We start from the raw sequence: 21450 nt of genomic DNA, 5'->3' as shown, positions 1-21450 counted from the left end.
CTGTGTTGACCTTGGATTGGTTACCAAACCCACATGTTGAACCGCGTAATCCACGTTTTCCCTCGAATCAATGCCCCCCGTTTTTATTACACACGGTCAGATCCCCCCGCCGTATTTACCACTCCACGAGTTAACTCAGTTTAAATGGATAATATAAAATAAATTACTTCAAAATCGATATTAATTGATTGAATCGAAAAAAAATATAATTTTTTTATGATTTATTTGATTGAATTAAATGAATTGATTGGATCGATAAATCGATAGTTTAACTGATTCAATTATTGATCTGATTTTGAAAATTTTGCTTTTAATTATAAAGAAGTTGTCTAGTAAGAAAAAAAAATAAACGTCAATGTTGTTTGAATATAGTGGCGGAGCCAAGAGGTTGATAGGGGTCCGACCCTCCTAAAATGAAAAATTTTACATTTAGGCCATTTATAATTTATAACATTTTAAATTAATAATGGTAAAATTATATTTTGGTCCCAATGTGATAAAAATTCGATTTAATCCTTTTAAAATTATAAAGATATAGGCTATTAAAATGATGAAATTACATTTTTACTATTGTAAAAATATACAATTTAATTCTAGCTTCGCCATAGTTTGAATCGCATCAGATTGGTAGGTCAAATAAATTCGATCGGAAACTGATTTGGGTGTCGGTCCGATTAGAAAGGTTAAACCAATTAATCTCTAAACCTGATTTTAAAGCTGATTGAATAATTTTGTAAAAAAAAATATGAATTTTTTTAATTATATATTCAACCAAACTAAACGAATCGAGAATAGATGATTTAATCAGTTCGACCACTAATTTTAATTTTTTTTGTAATTAAATTTAATTAAAAGTTATTGTGATTATCAAATATTCTAATAAAAAAAGAAACAGTTGGGCGAATTAAGGTAGTGAAGAGAAAAAGAAATGGACTTTTTTTAGTTGAAAACAAACAGAAAAACATTGGAAACAGTATTATTTGTCAACTCCGGTCTTTTTATTCTCATTTGCCTTTTTTCCTTTGGAAGAAGCCATTAAAGCTTAGAAGAACCAAATCCTTAAACAAAAATTCAAAATTCCAATTTCTTGGAAGAATATAATCTTCTTTTTCTGGTGTTGCTTGAGCTTCTCTTTCAATATTAGCAACTTTAGTAAATGAACTAGTAGTACCAAAAAAGCTAAGGATCTATTGAATTAGATTTGTTTTTGTTTCTCGGAAGTGCAGAAGAAAAGAAAAAAATGGAGAGTTATTTGAACGAGAACTTTGGAGATGTGAAGCCAAAGAACTCATCTGAAGAAGCTTTAGAAAGATGGAGGAAACTTTGTTGGATCGTTAAGAATCGTAAGCGAAGGTTTCGATTTACTGCTAATCTTTCCAAGCGTTTTGAAGCTGAAGCTATTCGTCGCTCTAATCAGGTTTTTTTTTTTTAATTTTGTTTTTTGGATTTTTCGAAGTTATTATTATTATTATTTATACTTTGTAATGTTTGCTTCTTGAAGAAGCTTTTAGTAGAGAATTAAATGAAACTAAGCTCTTTTCTTAACTATTTTGGATCTGTTTAGATTTCTTTACTTTTTTCTTATCTAATAAAGAAGGATTTGTTCTTTTAATATTTTTAATTATTTTTCTGTAAGATTAAATTAGTAACTTTCAAGTTTCAACTTGCTTGAGGTTAAGAAGTTAGAAGTTGAATGTAATTAGGTTTAGATCAGCTGATCTATAACTGCCTAATCAACTTTTGTTGTTTCAATGCTTTAAATTTCTCGTTGAGAGCTTGCTAACCTTGTGCATTTGTTTGAAGCTTTAGGTTTGTTAATCAATGGCATTGTGATTTTCAGCAAGAATATGATGTTTATTTCTCTGAGTTCTGTAGTGTTCTGAAGAAAATCAGAACTGTCTAATTAGTTCACTCTACACAAAGAGCTAGTTAATTTATTTTATGGTCTAAATTTGTTGCTATGTTTGTTATTTTAAACTTTAATGTATACTTGGTTGGCTTTTTTTCTGATAGTAGTTATTTGTGCATAATTTTGGTGAAGAGTCAGCCCTTGCACCTTAAAGATGATAGATAGAATTTCATTGGACATATGGAACAATTTCCTTTTTTATTCTTGATTTTGATGTTAAGTCTTTTTATTGCTTTTTGTGTGTTATAGGAAAAATTTAGGGTTGCAGTTTTGGTTTCACAAGCTGCTCTTCAATTTATCCATGGTAAGAATCTCTTTAGTCTGATACATGTCAGGATTTAACGAGTTTTTTGACGTTTCTAGTATGTTTGATTCCTTTAATTTGTCAACAGGCTTAAACTTGTCTAGTGAATATGATGCACCTGAAGAAGTTAAAGCAGCTGGTTTTCAGATTTGTGCTGATGAGTTGGGATCTATTGTTGAAGGTCATGATGTGAAGAAGTTGAAAATTCATGGTGGGGTTGAGGATATAGCAGCCAAGCTCTCTACTTCAATTGTTAATGGTATTCCTACTTCTGAGCATTTGGTAAATGAAAGGAAACGTATTTATGGAATTAATAAGTTCACGGAAACCCCTCCACGAGGTTTCTGGGTTTTCGTATGGGAAGCCCTTCAAGATACAACCCTCATGATATTAGCTGTTTGTGCCCTTGTCTCTCTTGCTGTTGGTATTACAGTGGAAGGATGGCCAAAGGGTGCCTATGATGGTCTTGGAATTGTTTTGAGCATTCTTCTTGTTGTGTTTGTCACTGCCACAAGTGATTACAGACAATCTTTGCAGTTCAGAGATTTAGACAAGGAGAAGAAAAAAATAACGGTTCAGGTTACCAGAGATGGACTGAGGCAGAAAATATCAATATTTGATCTACTTCCTGGTGATATTGTTCATCTTGCCATTGGAGATCAGGTCCCAGCTGATGGACTCTTCATTTCGGGGTTTTCAGTTTTGATAAATGAATCCAGTTTAACGGGAGAGAGTGAACCAGTTAGTGTAAATTCAAGAAACCCTTTTCTCCTCTCTGGAACCAAAGTGCAGGATGGGTCATGCAAGATGCTTGTGACTACTGTTGGGATGAGAACTCAATGGGGGAAACTTATGGCCACCCTTAGCGAAGGTGGAGATGATGAAACCCCATTGCAGGTTAAACTGAATGGAGTAGCCACAATTATTGGTAAAATAGGTCTTTTTTTTGCTGTTGTGACATTTGCTGTTCTAGTACAAGGATTGTTTAGCCGCAAGCTACAAGATGGCACACAATGGATTTGGTCTGGAGATGATGCGATGGAAATGTTGGAATTTTTCGCTATTGCCGTTACAATTGTTGTTGTTGCTGTTCCTGAGGGGCTGCCTTTGGCTGTGACATTAAGCCTTGCTTTTGCCATGAAGAAGATGATGAATGACAAGGCGCTCGTTCGCCATCTGGCTGCTTGTGAGACAATGGGATCCTCTACAAGTATTTGCAGTGATAAAACAGGTACGCTGACTACTAACCACATGACTGTTGTGAAAACATGCTTTTGTGGGCAAATCAAGGAAGTGAGCACCTCCAACAAGAATAATCATTTTAGATCTGCAGTTCCTGAATCTGCTGCGAAAATTTTAATTGAGTCCATATTTAATAACACCGGAGGAGAAGTCGTTAATAACAAAGAAAACAAAATTGAGATACTGGGAACACCAACAGAAACTGCCCTTTTAGAATTCGGGTTATTGCTTGGTGGGGATTTCCAAGCAGAACGGAAAGCATCTAAAATTGTGAAAGTTGAGCCTTTCAACTCTGCAAAAAAGAGAATGGGTGTAGTTATAGAGTTTCCGGAAGGAGGTCTCCGAGTGCATTGTAAGGGTGCTTCTGAAATAATCTTAGCTGCATGTGACAAAGTAATAAGCTCAAATGGTGATGTTCTTCCCCTGGATGAACCAACCACCAACCATCTAAAGAATACAATTGAGCAATTTGCTAGTGAAGCTCTTCGAACTTTATGCCTTGCTTACATGGATGTAGGAACTAATTTTTCTGGTGATAGCTCCCTTCCTCTTCAAGGGTACACTTGTATAGGCATTGTCGGCATCAAAGATCCGGTACGCCCTGGTGTTAAGGAGTCTGTTGCAATATGTAAGTCTGCTGGTATTACTGTCCGAATGGTCACTGGAGACAATATTAACACTGCTAAGGCTATTGCAAGGGAAATTGGAATTTTAACCGATGATGGTATAGCAATTGAAGGTCCAGTTTTCCGGGAAAAATCTGAAGAGGAATTGTATGAACTTATTCCAAAAATACAGGTGCATTCCTTTGCTTTTCTTTCTTCAACTCAGTTTCTATTTAAGTTGAATTCTAAGTTGAATATGGTACTAGTACTTAATTAAAGAACCAACACTAGTAGCATTTTGTGGCAGTTAGATTAGTCTCTTACCATATATTGCGGTGGGACAATATACGGATTTGTCTTTCAGATGCTCATAATTAAAGGGAACTGTTCACCAACTATATGAAAGTCGTGCAGGTAATGGCTCGATCTTCACCTATGGATAAACATACTCTTGTTAAACACCTACGAACCTCACTTGGAGAAGTAGTTGCTGTGACCGGAGATGGTACAAATGATGCTCCTGCACTTCATGAAGCTGATATTGGGCTTGCAATGGGCATCGCTGGGACTGAGGTATCTCCTAAATGCAGTTCCTTCACTTTCTTATCAGGAAATATATTAACTTCCAACACCGATCTCACTGGTGGCGAAGTTGTAGAAAATGACCCAAGTTTTTGTGTCTTTTGTCACTGTTCTGAATTCTTCCTAGCTCCTTAAACGGGCATGTCATGTACTTAAAACCGATTCACAATTTACAGGTGGCCAAAGAAAGTGCAGATGTCATAATCCTAGATGATAACTTCTCTACAATTGTAACTGTTGCTAAATGGGGACGTTCAGTTTATATAAATATACAAAAATTCGTTCAGTTTCAACTAACTGTCAACGTGGTCGCCCTAATTGTAAACTTTGCTTCAGCCTGTTTGACCGGTAAGAAACCCAGCTGTTGTCACTTTGATACGGGCTTATCACTTCTTTTGCTTGAATTTGACAATATTGTAATTCCCCTACTAATTCGTGAGTTGATATGATTTCTCGCTTCTCAGGAAATGCTCCACTCACTGCTGTTCAACTTTTGTGGGTCAACATGATCATGGATACGTTAGGGGCACTTGCATTAGCTACCGAGCCTCCTAACGATGACTTGATGAAGAGATCACCAGTTGGTAGGAAGGGAAACTTCATCAGTAATGTAATGTGGAGGAATATTTTAGGGCAGTCTTTATATCAGTTTGTGATTATATGGATTCTTCAGACAAGAGGAAAGGCTGCTTTTCATCTCGATGGCCCGGATTCCGATCTGATACTGAACACTCTTATTTTCAACTCTTTTGTCTTTTGCCAGGTATGTTAAAATTGTTTCAATATTCTATAGGTACTTACATGAGTGACTTTGATTTGATTCAAAATAGTTCAAACTTCGGATGTTTATGGAATCGAGCTGCATAACTTAATGCCAGTCCGCATTGTTTTGAACTGAAATTCTGTGCAGTCATTTCGTGTACTGTGTTTGATTCTATATCTTCTTGGATTGCTTGACTTACACCAATGGCTGTCATTTTCTTCAGGTTTTCAACGAAATTAGCTCTAGAGAGATGGAAAAGATTAATGTTCTCAAAGGCTTACTGAAAAACCACGTGTTTGTGGCCGTGATAAGTTGCACTATCATATTCCAAATTGTGATCGTCGAGTTCCTCGGTACCTTTGCAAGCACTTCTCCTCTCACAGTACAGCAGTGGTTTGTCAGCGTCTGCCTTGGATTCCTTGGGATGCCGATAGCTGCTGCTTTGAAGTTGATTCCTGTAGGATCAAACTGAGACCAAGGCAATCTAGATAGGTGATTTTCCGACTCGTTTGTTCGAGTTTTCATCTTTTGATTAGTTGCTACCCCTCTTTTTTTATCCGTTCTTTCGTTTAATCACTTCATCATACAGCAGTAGATAGCATCAATGGATCTGATGGAAGACTTGTTACACAGTCAAGCTGAAAAAGCCAAATGTTTGGGGGGAGGTCGCTTAGACTGCTGCAAGAATATCGATCTTTCGGAAAAATGCCGATATAGATTCTTTCACCAAAGCTTTACATCGAATTGAAAAGATTTTGTACAGACATTATAATTCGGATTTATATGAATTGGAATTGTTTTGAAATTAAAAAGGGTTTTTACCTTTCAATTTTGTGCTTATGTTAATGCGTCTTTCTTGCAGTTAAGTATCGATGTTTCTATTCTTCGTTGATCACAATAGGAATGGCTTAAAGTTGACAATAGGGTTAAAGGTTAAATTCTGCTACTAGTCCCTCTACTTTGCGAATGTTGTGGATTTAGTCATTGTACTTTAATTGGTCATTTTTACTTCCTGTACTTTTCAAATTTTAAAATTTCAGTCTTTGACAAACAATAATTGTTAAATTCATTCAATTCAGTTCCGCGACAAGCATGTTATCATGTGGAATGTCATGTCATTTTGTTATTTCTATATATTACTCACTCAAAATTTAGTTAATGAATTAATGACTGTTGGTTGTGTCAAGATTACAATTTCAAAATCCGAAAAGTATAAGGATTTTAGAATAGTCAAATTGAGAATATGTTTTAAATTTACAATTGTATGCGTAGTACCGACTAATAATTAAATTTAGCCAAACTATTACTATTTGGTTCAGGATTAATATTTCATAATTCAAAAGTATAAAGACTAAAATTGATCATTCAAAAATATAAAGATTAAAATTGATCAATTAAAAGTATAAAATTAAATCCACAATTTTTACGAAGTACAAAGATTAATAACAAATTTTAACCTACGTTAAATCACAAGTTGAATTGAGATTAAATTAAGGTTTAGAAATTCAACAAGTTACAAATTTATCACAAAGTTGAAACAATCCAACTTGAAACAACATTAATTTGAAAAGAACGAATGTTTTTGTCTATAAAACTTTGATTTGGAGTTGGATGAAATTCAATATCTACAATATGATTTAATGTGTTTCCTTTTAAGTGTTTTGCTGAGGGGAGTTATTGGATGAGTCATGGTGAACTTTTGGTATGCGTATTTGGATATATTACACATGTGATCGACCAAACGAGAGTGTGAAGAATGGAAGGGTTTGAGTAAAAATATAGACTCGGAAAATGAGTTTAGACAAAAAAAGAAAGATCCGTTTAGAAAATGGACCACGCCTTGAGTAAGACTTTTTTGGCCCGAGCCCGGCCCGGACCAAATATACAAAAAAAAAAAAACTGCTGCTTTCTTTTTTCTATTCTTGCTTTTTTTTAAAACTTTTTTTTCTATTTTCTTTTTTTTTTTGCACTATTTTGCTACCATTTCACTACTATGTTCCTATTGTTTTACTGTTATTGTTTGGATATTATAAACTTTTGTTTTATTGTTAATTTTGTTACTATTTTAAAGGCATTTTATTGTTAAGTTGCACCTATGTTAGTGTTATTTAAGTGTATATACTTTTTTTAAAGGAAGCATTTATTTTAATGTTTTTAGTATTTTTATGTATTATATATATTAAAAATTATATAAAAATTAATATGGGCTTAACATTTTTTTATCCGGGCCAAATTTGAACAAAATTTTAAGCCTATTTTTTAGATTAGGCCTAACAAACATGCCAAAATTTTTTATTGGACCCGGCCCAGCCCATGTTGGGCAAGCTCTCCTCATCATTTCTTTAGTTAAGATAATAAGTTTCAACGAAGTGATTAGATAAGATAATTTACATATTGCATATTTAAAACCTAAAAGAGGACGTATATAGTTGATTCGTTTAAATAAACTCTTCATGCCGACAGCATAAATTTTCTTTAAAAGAGTTTAAACAAAATTGAATTCAAATAGATACATTTAAATTTCAAAATTCAAATCGATACAATATTAATGCGATCCGACTAATTAAATAGTTGGATTATCAACTATTTTGATAGGAATTTTTTGGCCAAGCCTAATTGCTTGATTGCCAAGACTTATTCATAACTTACAACTGCATCAAACCAGGCTTAAAAGGGTAATTGAAGGATATTGTTTAAATGAAAAAAAATATTAATTTTTATTTATTTAAAAAATAAAATATTCATGTAATTTTGCTTTATTTATCAAGTGAGTTGATCTCACTTATTTTTATATTAAGTTGATATCATTTGATTAAGTGATAACTTTTTAATAGAGGTAATATGATATTTTTACTATAATTTCAACTATCCTGTTCCTCAGTAATATTTTATTTTTAAGTTTATAGCATTTTATATCAATGAAGTATTATCACAACACAAAAAAGGGAGGTGTTTTATTATGGTGGTCATGCCATAAAAGGGTGTGGACTGTGGAGAGCTGTCAATATAGGGACGGTTTACATTATGCTAGACTAGGAAGTTAGAGGAAATAAGGGGGGTGGAGTCTTGACAGTGTAAGGGTTCTATGTCCTCTGCCTCCTTTACCTCGATGATGAGAGGATATTTACAAGGGAATATAGGCTCCCGTGGGCCTAAACCACTTGAGTTTTTTACCTAGGCACTATTGGTATTTATTTTAATGGACTAGATGAGGGGTCTACTGAATATGAATAATTGATGGGGAAAAAGGACTGTATGTAATAGAGACGTCATATTATATGTATCCCTTTTTAAATAATTTTATGCGACACCAGCATATCTTTTTCTAATTAAAAAATACAAACAAGATTTTTCCTATTGAAAAGAGATAGAATAATGTGTAATCATAGTTTTATTCAATTATTTCTCTGTTTAAGTGAGTTCATAAAGTTGAGTTTGTTTGGTGTGGTATTGGTGAGGCTGTGTCATCATTTGAAGTTTTGAAAAGGTACCATTCCTTTCTGTCGTCATTTCTTTTGGGATGGCACTTCGTTTTCCCGCCCTGGTGCCTATAAAAAGGTTGCCCACCAAGTTTTACGTTGCCTTGTGTTCTCTTTTTCTTGTTTTTGATTGCATAATCTTTTCTTCTTTTTGCACATTGTACTTGGTTCTTGTTTTCCCTAAAATGGTTAGCAATTCCTTGATAAAGGATATTGCAGTGGAGGGTGAGGAGTTGCTAACGACCACTAAAGTGGAAGTGATGGCAACCATGCTACGTTTATAGTGTTTGCAGTCGAGACATTATAGGTATGAATTTTTAGTTTTGTCGGACTTTCATGGAAAGAGTGATGATACAGCATGTGGAAGGAGCTTCTTCTTGCCCTTTCGTTTGTTTGAGGTAGACTTTCACCTGCCTTTTCACCTTTGGTTTGTGAGGATTATTCGAGTTTATCGTATTGCTTCTGGACAACCATCAAGGACATCCTAGTGTTTACTAGTGTAGTATTTTTTGGATTGTATGAAGAATTGGGAAATTTCTTCTATGAGTAGCTTTAGAAATTTGTTCACATTTACCTTTGACGACCCTCTTGTTGTAGGGGAATTCAGACCACAAATTGATGAAATGTCTGTTGTATATAATTTCCCAAGGAATGTCACCTTCTACCATCACAAATATATTTTAATAAGGAATAAGTTGAGGGATTTTCCACTTTTGCTACTATGGACAATTCTTGCTCCTACCAGGCTTATTATTCTCCCCTTTGCTGGGTCCTCCGCCTAGGATCAATATCATCACCTTAGGACTAGGGGAATTGTATTTGTCGAGGCTTGGACTCTACATAATTTTTGGAGGTTCTGTCTCGACAAGCACTGCTAGACAGACAAACGTACGTTTAATCAATAGACGAACATTATTAATATGTTTGGAGTGATTATTCCTTCGATGTCACATTCAATGTGGCCTCATGACAATGAGGATTATTTGGAAACGAGAGGGAGCTTGCCGATTTTGTATTCCATGATGTGCGTGAACATTTACACATTGAGACTCCCTTTGCCATGAATCCCGAGGAAGGTGCTGTCGATGGCCGAGATGAGGGCCCTACAACTGTTGTTCACTATTGATTATGGGTTTGTCATTTATTGTATTAATCATTTGCTTCATGCCTCCAAAGAGTGTAGGTTCCTTTAATAGATCTCGTGCTCTAGTTCTAGTGGTGTTTGCAGTTGGTACTAAGACTAGCGAACATCATGTGCCTTGTTGAGGCAGTGGCAGAGGGTTTCGAGGTAGCTCCTTCTAACCCGTCGTCAGGGTTGGAGCAAGCATTGGCAGAGAATAAGGACCTGAGGGATGCAAATTGGGGCCAACATGATCATGGATATGTTTGGGGCACTTGCATTAGCTATCAAACCTCTTAACGGTGACTTGATGAAGAGATCCCTGCTTGATAGGAAGGGAAACTTCATCACTAGGTGGTTTGATTGTCAACTATTCTGAAAGGGATTTCATGGGTCAGGCTTGCTTGGTTGCTCATAAATTACAATTGCATCAAACCAGACTATAAAGTTTATTGAACAAAAATTTTAAAATGGAAAAATATAGTGGTTTTTATTTATTTAAGAAAACTATGGAATAAGGTAATATTTAGTCTCGACAATTTTTTCAATTTTGGCCCATGTAATGGCACAGCATTCTAAGATTATGCCACATCATCACTTATGATGTGATTTAATATCAGAGTGTCATGTTATCACATGGACCAAAACTTGAAACAATTATCAAATTCCAAGTTAATGTGAACTAAAAAAATTTAAAGTTTAAGTTGAGAAAAAAGTTACAAGTTACGAGATCTGAGCGGTTTGATTTTGTTGATAAAAAGATATAAATCGCAATAGATAACAAAAGCTTTGGACATTAGTTATGGCTTCCTTTCTCTTGTCGTCTTTCTTTGTTTTCGATTGAATCAACGAGGCCTCAAGCCTAAACCTTATATCATCTTAAACCATACTTTAGAATAAAAATTTCAAAATTAATGTTTATAAATGAAAATGACCTTAATGTATAATATTTTGGAGCAAATTTTTTGAAATTTTGATAATGAACAAATTGATCCCTCTAAAAAAATCAAAGCAATTTAACTCCTGTGAATTTTGAAATTAAGTGAGCAATTAAGAACAATTAATCACAAATGTTAATATTTTTCGTTAGTTGTATTTGTTTTAGCCCCAGAATTTACATATTTTATCAATTTGGTATTGATTTAATAAATCTAGCCCATAACATTTACACATTTTGTCATCATTTACCTAAAATATATAAACATCAAGAGCTAAACTTGTTATTATACCACAAATATCTTTTCACCGAAACAAAGCATATTAAAAATAGACACATATTTGATAGTTACATTTCGCTGATCAATTAAGCCTGCCATTTTCACACTATGAAGTTCTGTGCACAGGATAGTTTTCATATATGCTTGAATACCTTTATATATATATATATATATATATATATATACATTATTGCTATGTATATACTTAAATGATACTCTATCAAGTTTGTTGCCAAGTTCACTTCAAATAGAAGCATTCACTGAATTTTCTCTAACTTATAGAATAATATCATGCATCTATAAGCATGTGCTCTGTGACATTCAGTAGGAAATATATAATATACAAATAGAATGAAACAGATAGGATAGTAATTCATTCATTACTGCTCATGATTGAAATTTTTCATTTAATTTCATTCATACTACAAGTCAGCAACTATATATATATATGATATAATATGATATAGTACAGTATTATTCTTCTCTTCAGTTCTTGAACCGTTGTCAATTAAATTAGGTACTTATAAATTAATTCAGTGTAGGGGCAACTCTCCATTTTCATTGTCATAAAAGTGTAGAGATCTTCTTGTTGAGTGCCACATCAACACCATTGTAAGCAATGGGAGCATACATCCATAGGTCATCAGAGCTTAAAAGCTGCAACCCATCATGCAAAAACCCAAAAAAGGCAATTTCATATTAGTAATTTAATGGTTTAAAACCCTAATTTTGTTTCATTTAAGGTATTAGTAAATTTTCTTTTTCTCAGTTTACCTTGATTTGTAGCTGCAAAAACTTGACATAGTGGACAGCCTCTTCAAGCATTGTGCTGATATCAACCTGTATTTTTATCAAATTGAATGTATTAATTATAAATTAATACAAACCCCATATTTTCTATCAAAATAATATATAAATCCAATATATGGATTATAAAAGTATAATGGTTTGATCTCTCTACTACTGTAATCAAATTTGAGGTTTAATTTTTTACTTTAATTTGATATATCTCATCTCTTTCCTTTTATAATGTCATTAGCGGAGCAAAGTCAAAAAAAAAAAAATTTAGGAGCGAAATTAAATTATGTATTTTTATGAGTTAAAATACAATTTTGTCATTAGCTAATTCAAATAGGTAACACTATTAAAAATAAATAGTTCTATTATTAAAATGATAAACAGGATGCCTAGATGGAACAAAAATCAACCAATTGGTTAATTACCTTAGTTCCATTGGGGACAAGGTTCTGCAGAATCCTCAACCTCTCATTAATCCTCTCTCTTCTTTTCCTTGCATAAAGACTTTGGGGATCAGTTGCTGATCCTCTACTAGCTCTTGCCTTTCCATTCAAGTTAAGAGCTTGAGAAGCTTTGGTATCCGAGGTTGCCCCCCCACCATTATTATTAATGTCTTGACAAACACTATCGTCCTCTGAACTACATGTTGTGCTTGAACTATGTCCACGTTCCACACCAATGTAATTATTACATTCCCCTTCATTGCGGTTCTTCTTTGACCTCTGCACATTCTTACAACCTTTTGATATTGCCTGCACATTCCAAACCATGAATTAGAAAACCCTATAACAAGACACATACATATATATACGAGTGTGTGTATGTACCCGAAGTCGCTTCTTTGTGTTCAAATCTTCAATGACATTGTTGACAGTGCCTTCCATTGGAGTGTTGGGGAATAGTGGGGGAAACGACTCGAATGACATGGTGATGTCATTTGTTACAGCAACATGATTTGAACCAGTAAGGTCGTAGGTTGCAAGAGAATTGTAATCGAAAGCATTACTAGAAGGCAATAAAATCTCATTGATTTCAGGGTTTATAAAGCTCAAACCCTCATCATGTTCTAATGGAAACGAGAAATCAAGGTGGTCATCAATGGAGAATAATTTGTTAAATGAGTACTCCCATTCTCCATTCGGGAAATTTGCAAGTGACTCCATTGAGACAAAATAGGAGGAGGATTTTTGGGGTTTGTTTGGTATTGAAGGGTCTTAAATGGTGGTTTGAGGTGAGTAAAGAGAAAAGACATATTTATATATCTCAAAACCCTAAAAAATAGTTGAAATATGTTATAAGTCTCTATACTTTTTAAAATTTTGGAATTTAGTCTCTTTATTTTTCAAATGTCAAAAATCAAGTCCAGCTGTTAACATTGTTAAGTTTTTCTTTTTTTAATTTATTAATATGCCATTTTAAAATTAATAATATTAATAAAAATAACATAATGAACCTATATTTAATAAAGAAAAGTTTAACAATATTAATAATTGGGCATGTATTTTAAAATCTGAAAAGTAAAAGGATTAAATTCCCGACAATAAGAATATAAGGATTAAATTTTAAATTTTTGAAAAGTATAGGAAATTATAACATAGTTTACCAAAAAGAATGTAAGGGATTTGACTTATATTAGTTTATAGAGTTTCTTTTTTTTTTTTTTTTAAATTCCAGATAATTATTGTGTTACTAATCCAGGAGTCCACTGTGTGGGGCCAAAACCAGGCAAAGTACAACTCAGAAGGTGGCTAAGTTCATGAATTGATAGATTAAAATAATGCAAAAAGGGTTACAATGACCTTTAAACACCTTGGACCTATTAAAAAGTGCAATTAAAATGACTTAAGGGGTCTAACAACAATCATTGAGAGGTCACTAAATGTTATTAATTATGATTAGTGAAGTTATATACACTAGTTTAGAATTGTTTTTTAAAAATTATTGTGAAAAAAATACTTTTGAAAAATACATGCAACCAAAAATTAGAATGTTCGATTTACATGTTATGTTGTAAACACAAAAGATAATAATTTAAATGATGTTTAAAAATTAATTTTAAATAAATTTTAACTTAAATGTAAAATATATTAAAATTACATACAAACTTTAATTCTAATCCATTAATAAAAATTTCATAAATATACTTATTTCCTCGTTTCTTTACTATTTGTATTATTTTAATATTAATAAATATTCAACTTAGATTATAATAAAATACAAAAAAATTATACTAATTTATTGTTAATATTATAGTATATAAAATATAAATTTTAATTTAATATATATAAAATTTGTATTAAAATTTGACCGTTTATTTAAAAAAAGTGTTATAAGCACCATACAAAGTACAAAATCGAATATATATAATTAACTATAAATATCAAACTATTACAACATAAATAAATTATCTAAAAATTTACAAAATTATTACAACACAAACCGATTAAAATTTAATACAAGGTAAACTAAATCGATAAGAGTAGTCTTAAATTGGCCCCAAATTTTTAATGTAAGAACGTGGGAGTCTTTCCCTTGAATATAATAAGCATGAGGAATGTTAGAAGATTAAACAAAGAAATTGGAACAAAAGGGACGGCCAGATCGTGGAAAATGAGTATGACATTTGTTTTTTTTTTTTTAAATGAACTTAAAATTCCGACAAGGTAACCGCCAAACTCGCTCCTTGTCCTAAACGGGCTAACTGGCACCAACCCTAACACTTGTTGTTCTTGCAATTTAATCCCTTTTCTTATCTTCTTGCTATGAAAAACTATCAAATTAATATTGTCCATTGGTTAGATAATTGGTAGTGTACGAACCCATCTCTTTACAACTCAGTTTTGACGCTTCAAATATTATAATAGTCTTCATCATACACGTAAAGTTTTGTATTAATCGAAACAATGTTACACATTTTTATTTTACTCAAAATTTCAAGTCTTTGGTATGTAAAGTTCAGATCTTGGGCAATCCCTTCTCCTTTAACATAAATAGTTTTTTGTGAACAGGATGTGATAAATTTATGTTAGTTTTACACTAATATTCGATAATTATGTTTGATACATATTCGAATATGAATGAAAGTATACGATCCTTTTTATCCTTATATGGTGGGTAAGGTTGACTCTCATAGCCAATAGCTGCACAAAAGGCATGCTAGCAGATGAAGAGTTTTGTTTATAACCCTAAACCATGTGAAAGTTATGAACAACAATGCAAAAAGTATAATTTATTCCCCAGCTAGCAGATGATGAAATGTAATAACCAGACAGGCATTTTTATTTTCGAATTTCGAGCGTCTTTCCTTTTTCATGTTTATAATTTACGTGGCAAATTAATTAAGGACATGGATTAGCCATGTACGTGGCAAATGAACTAAAAGATGCTCCATGTTTATAATTATACCCTAAATAAAATGAACTAAAATCTCTGATCAGATTTTGTGAACACCCAAACTATAGATATATGAAGATAAGTAACTTCGTGAGAAATAAATAAATAAATTAACCCAAGATTCCTTCAAAGCTGAAGCACCATATCTATGACAAACTCATTATGATCCCACTTGTGGATTTTAGTTTATATATATAGAATAGGTTCGTATTTCATACCTTATCAATTTTGACTGGGGTTAATTAATTTAGATTTTAAGTTATTAAGGCTTGAGATTTAGGGTTTTCAAGTCGGATCATTATAAGTTGCTCAAGTCCTTTTAAGCATTTTGGGTTCTGGTTGTTTCGAGTCTGTTTATATACGCTCAAACCCACATCTTCTTTAAATTATTGCAATAGTAGCAATATCAACTAAACTATGATTAAATCAAGTTAATCAAATTTGAATTCAAGTTGGTTGGATCAAGTTTTTACCTTGATAGCAAAATAATCAAAGATTGAATTAAACAGGTAAAAAAATAGATAATAACATATAATCAAAAAGATTTAAAAATAAATCCAAATAAGCTGCTTGAGTTCGGGTATGTTGAAGTGCATTATTCTCCTATTTATGAGTTGAGGAGGGGCTATGGGTAGTTCTAGGCGTTGTGTCAAAAAGAACAGATATGATCAAAACTTATAACGAGATTGTTCAAAAAAAAATTCAAATAATTATAATGTATTGAAATCTAATTCATTAATAACATATAAAATCAAACCTCGTTAATATGTTAAATATAAATCCATATATATTATATACTAATCCACGATGTGATAATTAATCCATTAGATTACCTGAACAAAGCCAAAAGCATACTTTAAAATTATTGTACTTTAAGAACCCTATGATTCCGCCGAAACCCTCGTTGAGAAGCTTACGTGTCAGCCTGAGACCATTTTTAAGTTTTTTTATAATTTTTTTATTTATGAAAATTCTTTGTTTTGAAGGGAAAATTTTCTATAAGGACATTTGGTGTTGTTAGGAACTTTGCACCGGCCATTGCACGACCTTTCAAACAACAAAAACTCTAGCATGTCGGAAAATTTGTAGGAACAAAATCATGTAATAAAAAAAAAAAATAGTTGCACTGGGTTTTTTTTAACTTGTCAAAATCTGATTTTATTCTTCATTTGGAATCTGATATTAGCTGTTCCATCCTCACTAATTTTCACTAATTTCTTGGTTTTGGTTTACATTTTTTCTCCTTGATTTTAGGAAATAAAAATGATAAAATAATAATATAACGTGGGGATAAATATCAATTTTATATATATAAACTTTAATCTGTGCAATTATACACATGAAACATGAATTGTTGTTCATATATATATATATAAAACTTTGATTTTGATTCAATTGTACACATTTAAATAAATGGATATATAGATTTATTCTTACATTGGATTAAGATAATCGCTCGTGTATGCAATATATCAACATAAACTTATGATAATTCGATAATATTGTTAGAGATTTATGAAAATTGAATCAAATCAAGATTTCATGCATAAAATCACACAACTTCAAAGTTCATGTATGACATTACACATTGGATTAAAGTTCATGCATAGTTTTTATATTTATCCCTATAACGATTGCGCTTTTAAATTCTTTTGAAATTAGAGCATTCTCATTGCCTGAATGAGTTGCTACATTTTTTTTCACATTTAAAAACATGAAAAGAACATGGTTAATCCTATTGATAAAAAAAGTATTTCATAAAAATTATCCAAAATTAAATACACCATATGAAAGAAAATACTCTTTTAAGGTCGACTTTAATTGACAAAGATGAAAGGGATTCTTTTTGTTTAAGTGCTAAATAATTGAAGTAAAGTCTTAATTAGGTATATTCGTATATATGTATATAATAATGGGAATGAAATGGAGTAGTGTGAAAATTAATATAACTAGTATTGATGTGTTGAGAAGCCATGTTAACGTGGGAGGAGTCGTGGTTGGTAAAACTAAGCTTTCTCTCTTCAACAACATCAACATGATAGAACTTGTATGCATGAGCTAGTGTCTGTTTACTATTAAAATTGCTGGTACAAAATTCGGGGTTCGAGAGTGGATGTGATTCATACACTGTGTCGACGTTAGTGATGGTCTGAAAGAATTTTTTTAAAAAATTTTGGAAGGTTTTGAAAGAGATACAACTGTTAGTGTAAAAGTGGTGTTTTGGTGTCTTCTAGTGATGAAGAGAACTTAAATTACTATAAGAATATGCATTTTTAGTGTAATAAAAAACACACTAAAGGCTACAATTATCAGTGGTTAATTTTCAGGTTGTCACTTGTTGTCTGTTTATTTTTCGTTGTAATGGTAGTTTAGAACAAAAAAAAAAAAGTAGTGAGAAAAATATAAGAGCAAAAAAGAATCGACGCAACTAATTTTTGTTAACGTAATTCAAACACAACGGTCCTATGCCTGCGGAATCTCGTCTAGTGAATGATTTTATTTCAACAATCATCTGAATTATCTATTGGCTTAAGCCTAATCTGTACTTACACAAAGAAATAATTGCAGCACCAATACCAACCTCAATTGTCACAAATCGCTCACTCAAATATCTCACAATACAATCAATAAACTCTCCAAAGAATACCCAAAAGAGTGTCAAAAAAATAAACACAAGAACACATTTATAGGCCTTTACAAGTGGTCAATCAATAGTGTTTTGATAGGTTTGAAACTTCTATTTAAAAGTTAAAATTATCCTATTAATTATCCTAAGTATTTATCACATAAAAGTTTTTATAAATTAGTCTTCCAACTATTCCAAAACTCTCTTGAACAAATATGATATTTATCTCCAAAAAATAGCATTTTAATAATAAGACTTTCATGTATTCAATCACCTTAAGCAATTTGGTTAGGAGTCTTAGCACCCAAGCCGACCCATGCTTCTAGTTTTGTTAAATATGCCACTTTCAAGTGAACCAAACTCAGTACAAATCAAAATTATTCAAGGTCCGAGTCGATGGGCCAAGTACATAAACAATTTCGTTATAACAGGACATGGAATGAGCAGTAGCAACTTTCCCAACAGACACATATAACTCTCTTTTTATTTTATCAATCAAGCCTTTCATCTTTGCCACAATAACTTCATTCTTTTGTAACTATTAACTTTATCACAATAACTCTTTCTTTTTTTCTTTTTTCTTTTTTTTTGTGATAGTTAATTTTGTCACAATAGCTAATTCTTTTGTGACAAAGTATGTTAAAACTAAAATCATTAACAATAGAGCAAAAAAAAAATATGTTTTTACACCTACATTTTATTACTAAGATGTGACTTAATCATACTATTGAAAGTTTGTGGTAAAGTTATAGAAGACTTTATTTTATGTGTGCTAAGATGTGATAAGAGGAGTCTATAAGTAGATCCTAATGTGACCTTGCGACCATCCATTGATGGTTAGCTATTAGACTTACAAAATATATTCAATTTAAAAGTCTAGTCAATACCGAAAGCGCACGAATGTTATTGCAATAATATATTACAATGAAATACTTTCAAAATGGAAGTACTTCAAGGATTAAATCCCTAGAGAGATAATATTAGTCTAAATTGAGCTAATGCAAACAAAATTGTTCAACTAATCTTATGGATTACCATTCTAATAGAACTCATAGCACTGTCAATACAATCGATTTGAAGGTAATCACTCAACTAATTAAGAACCTAACAATCTCAAATTTAACTTTCCTAACAACTATAGAATTAGTGATTAGTGGATTCAATTGGTGAATTAATGGTTAAACATAAACTTGTTGATCCTAAATATATTTTCACTAATCCTAACCCCTCCCGGTCTCTTGACTCGCCTTGAGAACTAGAATTCACCATTAAACCCAGCTCCCACTTGTAAGCCTAACATACACCAAATCTTTCAACTCATTGTGCTTAACAAGCTAGATCGGTTTGGTCAACTAGGGTTAGATCTCTCATTTTTCGTAATTCTAATCATGCCTATGGTTGTCAATTATAAGAATGCGTTAAAATCACCAATCTAAGCAAGCAACAATATAAGTCTTTACAACAACTTATTTAATCATACCAATATTCACCACTAATCACATAACAAATTAGCTATCCGTGGATTTAATAGTAACAATGGAAATCAACATTATAATGCAAAATATAAAAGGATCAAGGTCTAGAAATGCTAATTAAGTGTAGATATCCAAATTTTTGAGAGCCCAAACTAGATCCTCTTACACTAGACTTGCCTAGTAAAATTTGAGATTGGAACTAAAGATACTTAAGCTTTTTTAATTACAAAATAATATCTAATAAAACCATCAAAGTAGATATTACATGGAAAGTAAAGTTTCTACAATTGAGGAAGATAGGCCATTTGGGGCCTGATTTTCATGTATGACTGATACGATGGGGTTTCTCGAGGGCTTATAATAATGCCTAATTAGTTTACTTAAGTTTATTGTTAGAGCGACCTAACGGTGGGGTTAGGACACAACTATTGGCAGTTAATCAAGGTGTTGAGGCAATTAAGAAAAGAGTGAAAAGAATAGTGCTACAAGCATTGCCTGCTGCATCTGGCACTGCTCAGCCTCATAACTTGCCAATTTTAAAGTTTGCAATTTTTGTAAACAAAATCTTTTAGCTGTAATCGTCACTGATATTTTGGATGTGTGCAAGTCCATTTCTGAAGACAAACCATTTATAGAAAACATATCTTAAAGATTGGTTTGAATTGGATTAAGCAAATTAGTTTCCTTATTTTAAGGAGACTGGATCGGTCGGGTAACTTGGTTACATATACTGAAGATTTGAAGACTTAAGTTGGACTTATTGAAAATATTCTCCGTGATGATTACCTTACTACTTTGGTGGGAAGATTGATTGTAAGTATGTTAGCAAATCGACAGCAGTTTAAACACTCGAGATTTGTATAGGTTTTGTACTAAGAGTTTTAGCACTTATACATTCAATAATGAACTTGTAATTGTGAAGGCATTGAGTGTGAAAACAAGTGAATTACTTAGTTTCTAAAGGGAAATTTAGAGAATAAATATCTAGATCTTAGGTACAAAAGTGAGGTTGTTAAACTGGTGAGTGTTAAAACTTGAATCACTTGTTGTACTAGGTGTTATGATAGTGGATTATCTCTCTGACCGGAAACCGAACTACATAATCATATTGTTGTGTTCGTATTTGTTTTTCAGCAATCCATGAAGCAATTTGCATTGCTTGAAGCACTACTCAAACATACTTACAAATATAGTTTTCATTCCTCTAATAAGGTAATGCATCTCTTATTAATTTCTGAAACTTTCAAGTAGCATTATATTGTCAATTTGTATTTCTCTTACATTAAATTATTTTTAGAAACATAAGCATTATAAAGTTTTCAACTAATCCAAATTTTAATATTAACTAATAAAAATAAAACTAAAATGCAATTAATACTTTTGACAAAAGAAATTAAAAATAAATCACAAACCAGATTAATACTAAAAAACATTGAAATTAAATGAAAAAATTTAACAAAAGTAGAGTCTATATATTACTAAAATTTGTACTAAAAGGAAAGTCAAGCTACTAGAAGCTTTATTTTTTCCTCCTTCATCTTAGTTATATATTACATATGCAAGTATATATATATATATAATTTCTACAAAGCTTCTCAAATTTTTAAAGTATTAGTGTCTATATATAGTAATTCTTGAAATTATTACTCTTCAATTAATAAAATATCAATTAATTATTTTTTGGTTAAATTTTGTTATTAGTACATGTACTTTATGAACGTTGTGGATTTAGTCCCTATACTTTAATTTATTCAATTTTTGTCCTGACCCAAACAGTAACAGTTAAATCCGTTTGATTAAACTCAATTATCAGTCTTGTGCTACGGATACAGTTGTAGATTTAGTCCATATTCTCCAATTGAATCATTATAAGTGTCTAAGCATATTACGCATATGATAGTATGTTTGTTGCATTGGATTTTAACGAGAAATGAAAT

The 21450-nt window shown here is 31.9% G+C and overlaps 2 protein-coding genes across 3 annotated transcripts; one reads left to right on the top strand and one right to left on the bottom strand.

The window, feature by feature from the left end:
• Nucleotides 1-972: 972 nt before the first annotated feature.
• On the top strand, nucleotides 973-6245 carry LOC105773400 (calcium-transporting ATPase 1). 2 transcript variants are annotated; one of them, XM_012595266.2, is made up of 8 exons: nucleotides 973-1417; nucleotides 2159-2213; nucleotides 2302-4253; nucleotides 4475-4633; nucleotides 4819-4990; nucleotides 5107-5405; nucleotides 5629-5897; nucleotides 5998-6245. In XM_012595266.2, the coding sequence occupies exons 1-7, from the start codon at nucleotides 1241-1243 to the stop codon at nucleotides 5875-5877; spliced, it is 3063 nt and encodes a 1020-aa protein (XP_012450720.1). In that variant the 5' UTR covers nucleotides 973-1240; the 3' UTR covers nucleotides 5878-5897; nucleotides 5998-6245. The 2 variants fall into 2 exon arrangements, with proteins under 2 accessions (XP_012450720.1, XP_012450721.1); XM_012595267.2 differs by having other exon boundaries at nucleotides 5995-6245.
• A 5473-nt stretch (nucleotides 6246-11718) lies between these two features.
• On the bottom strand, nucleotides 11719-13182 carry LOC105772386 (transcription factor RSL2). The gene is made up of 4 exons (XM_012593657.2): nucleotides 12847-13182; nucleotides 12445-12771; nucleotides 11996-12061; nucleotides 11719-11878 (listed from the first exon to the last, which is right to left on the bottom strand). The coding sequence occupies exons 1-4, from the start codon at nucleotides 13180-13182 to the stop codon at nucleotides 11786-11788; spliced, it is 822 nt and encodes a 273-aa protein (XP_012449111.1). The 3' UTR covers nucleotides 11719-11785.
• Between the last annotated feature and the right edge of the window lie 8268 nt (nucleotides 13183-21450).

Source organism: Gossypium raimondii, chromosome 6 (assembly GCF_025698545.1).
Source record: "Gossypium raimondii isolate GPD5lz chromosome 6, ASM2569854v1, whole genome shotgun sequence".
In the NCBI taxonomy this organism is placed as follows: Eukaryota; Viridiplantae; Streptophyta; class Magnoliopsida; order Malvales; family Malvaceae; genus Gossypium; species Gossypium raimondii.
The sequence above is the reverse complement of the archived record's forward strand: the minus strand, read 5'-3'. Positions and strand labels throughout refer to the sequence as shown.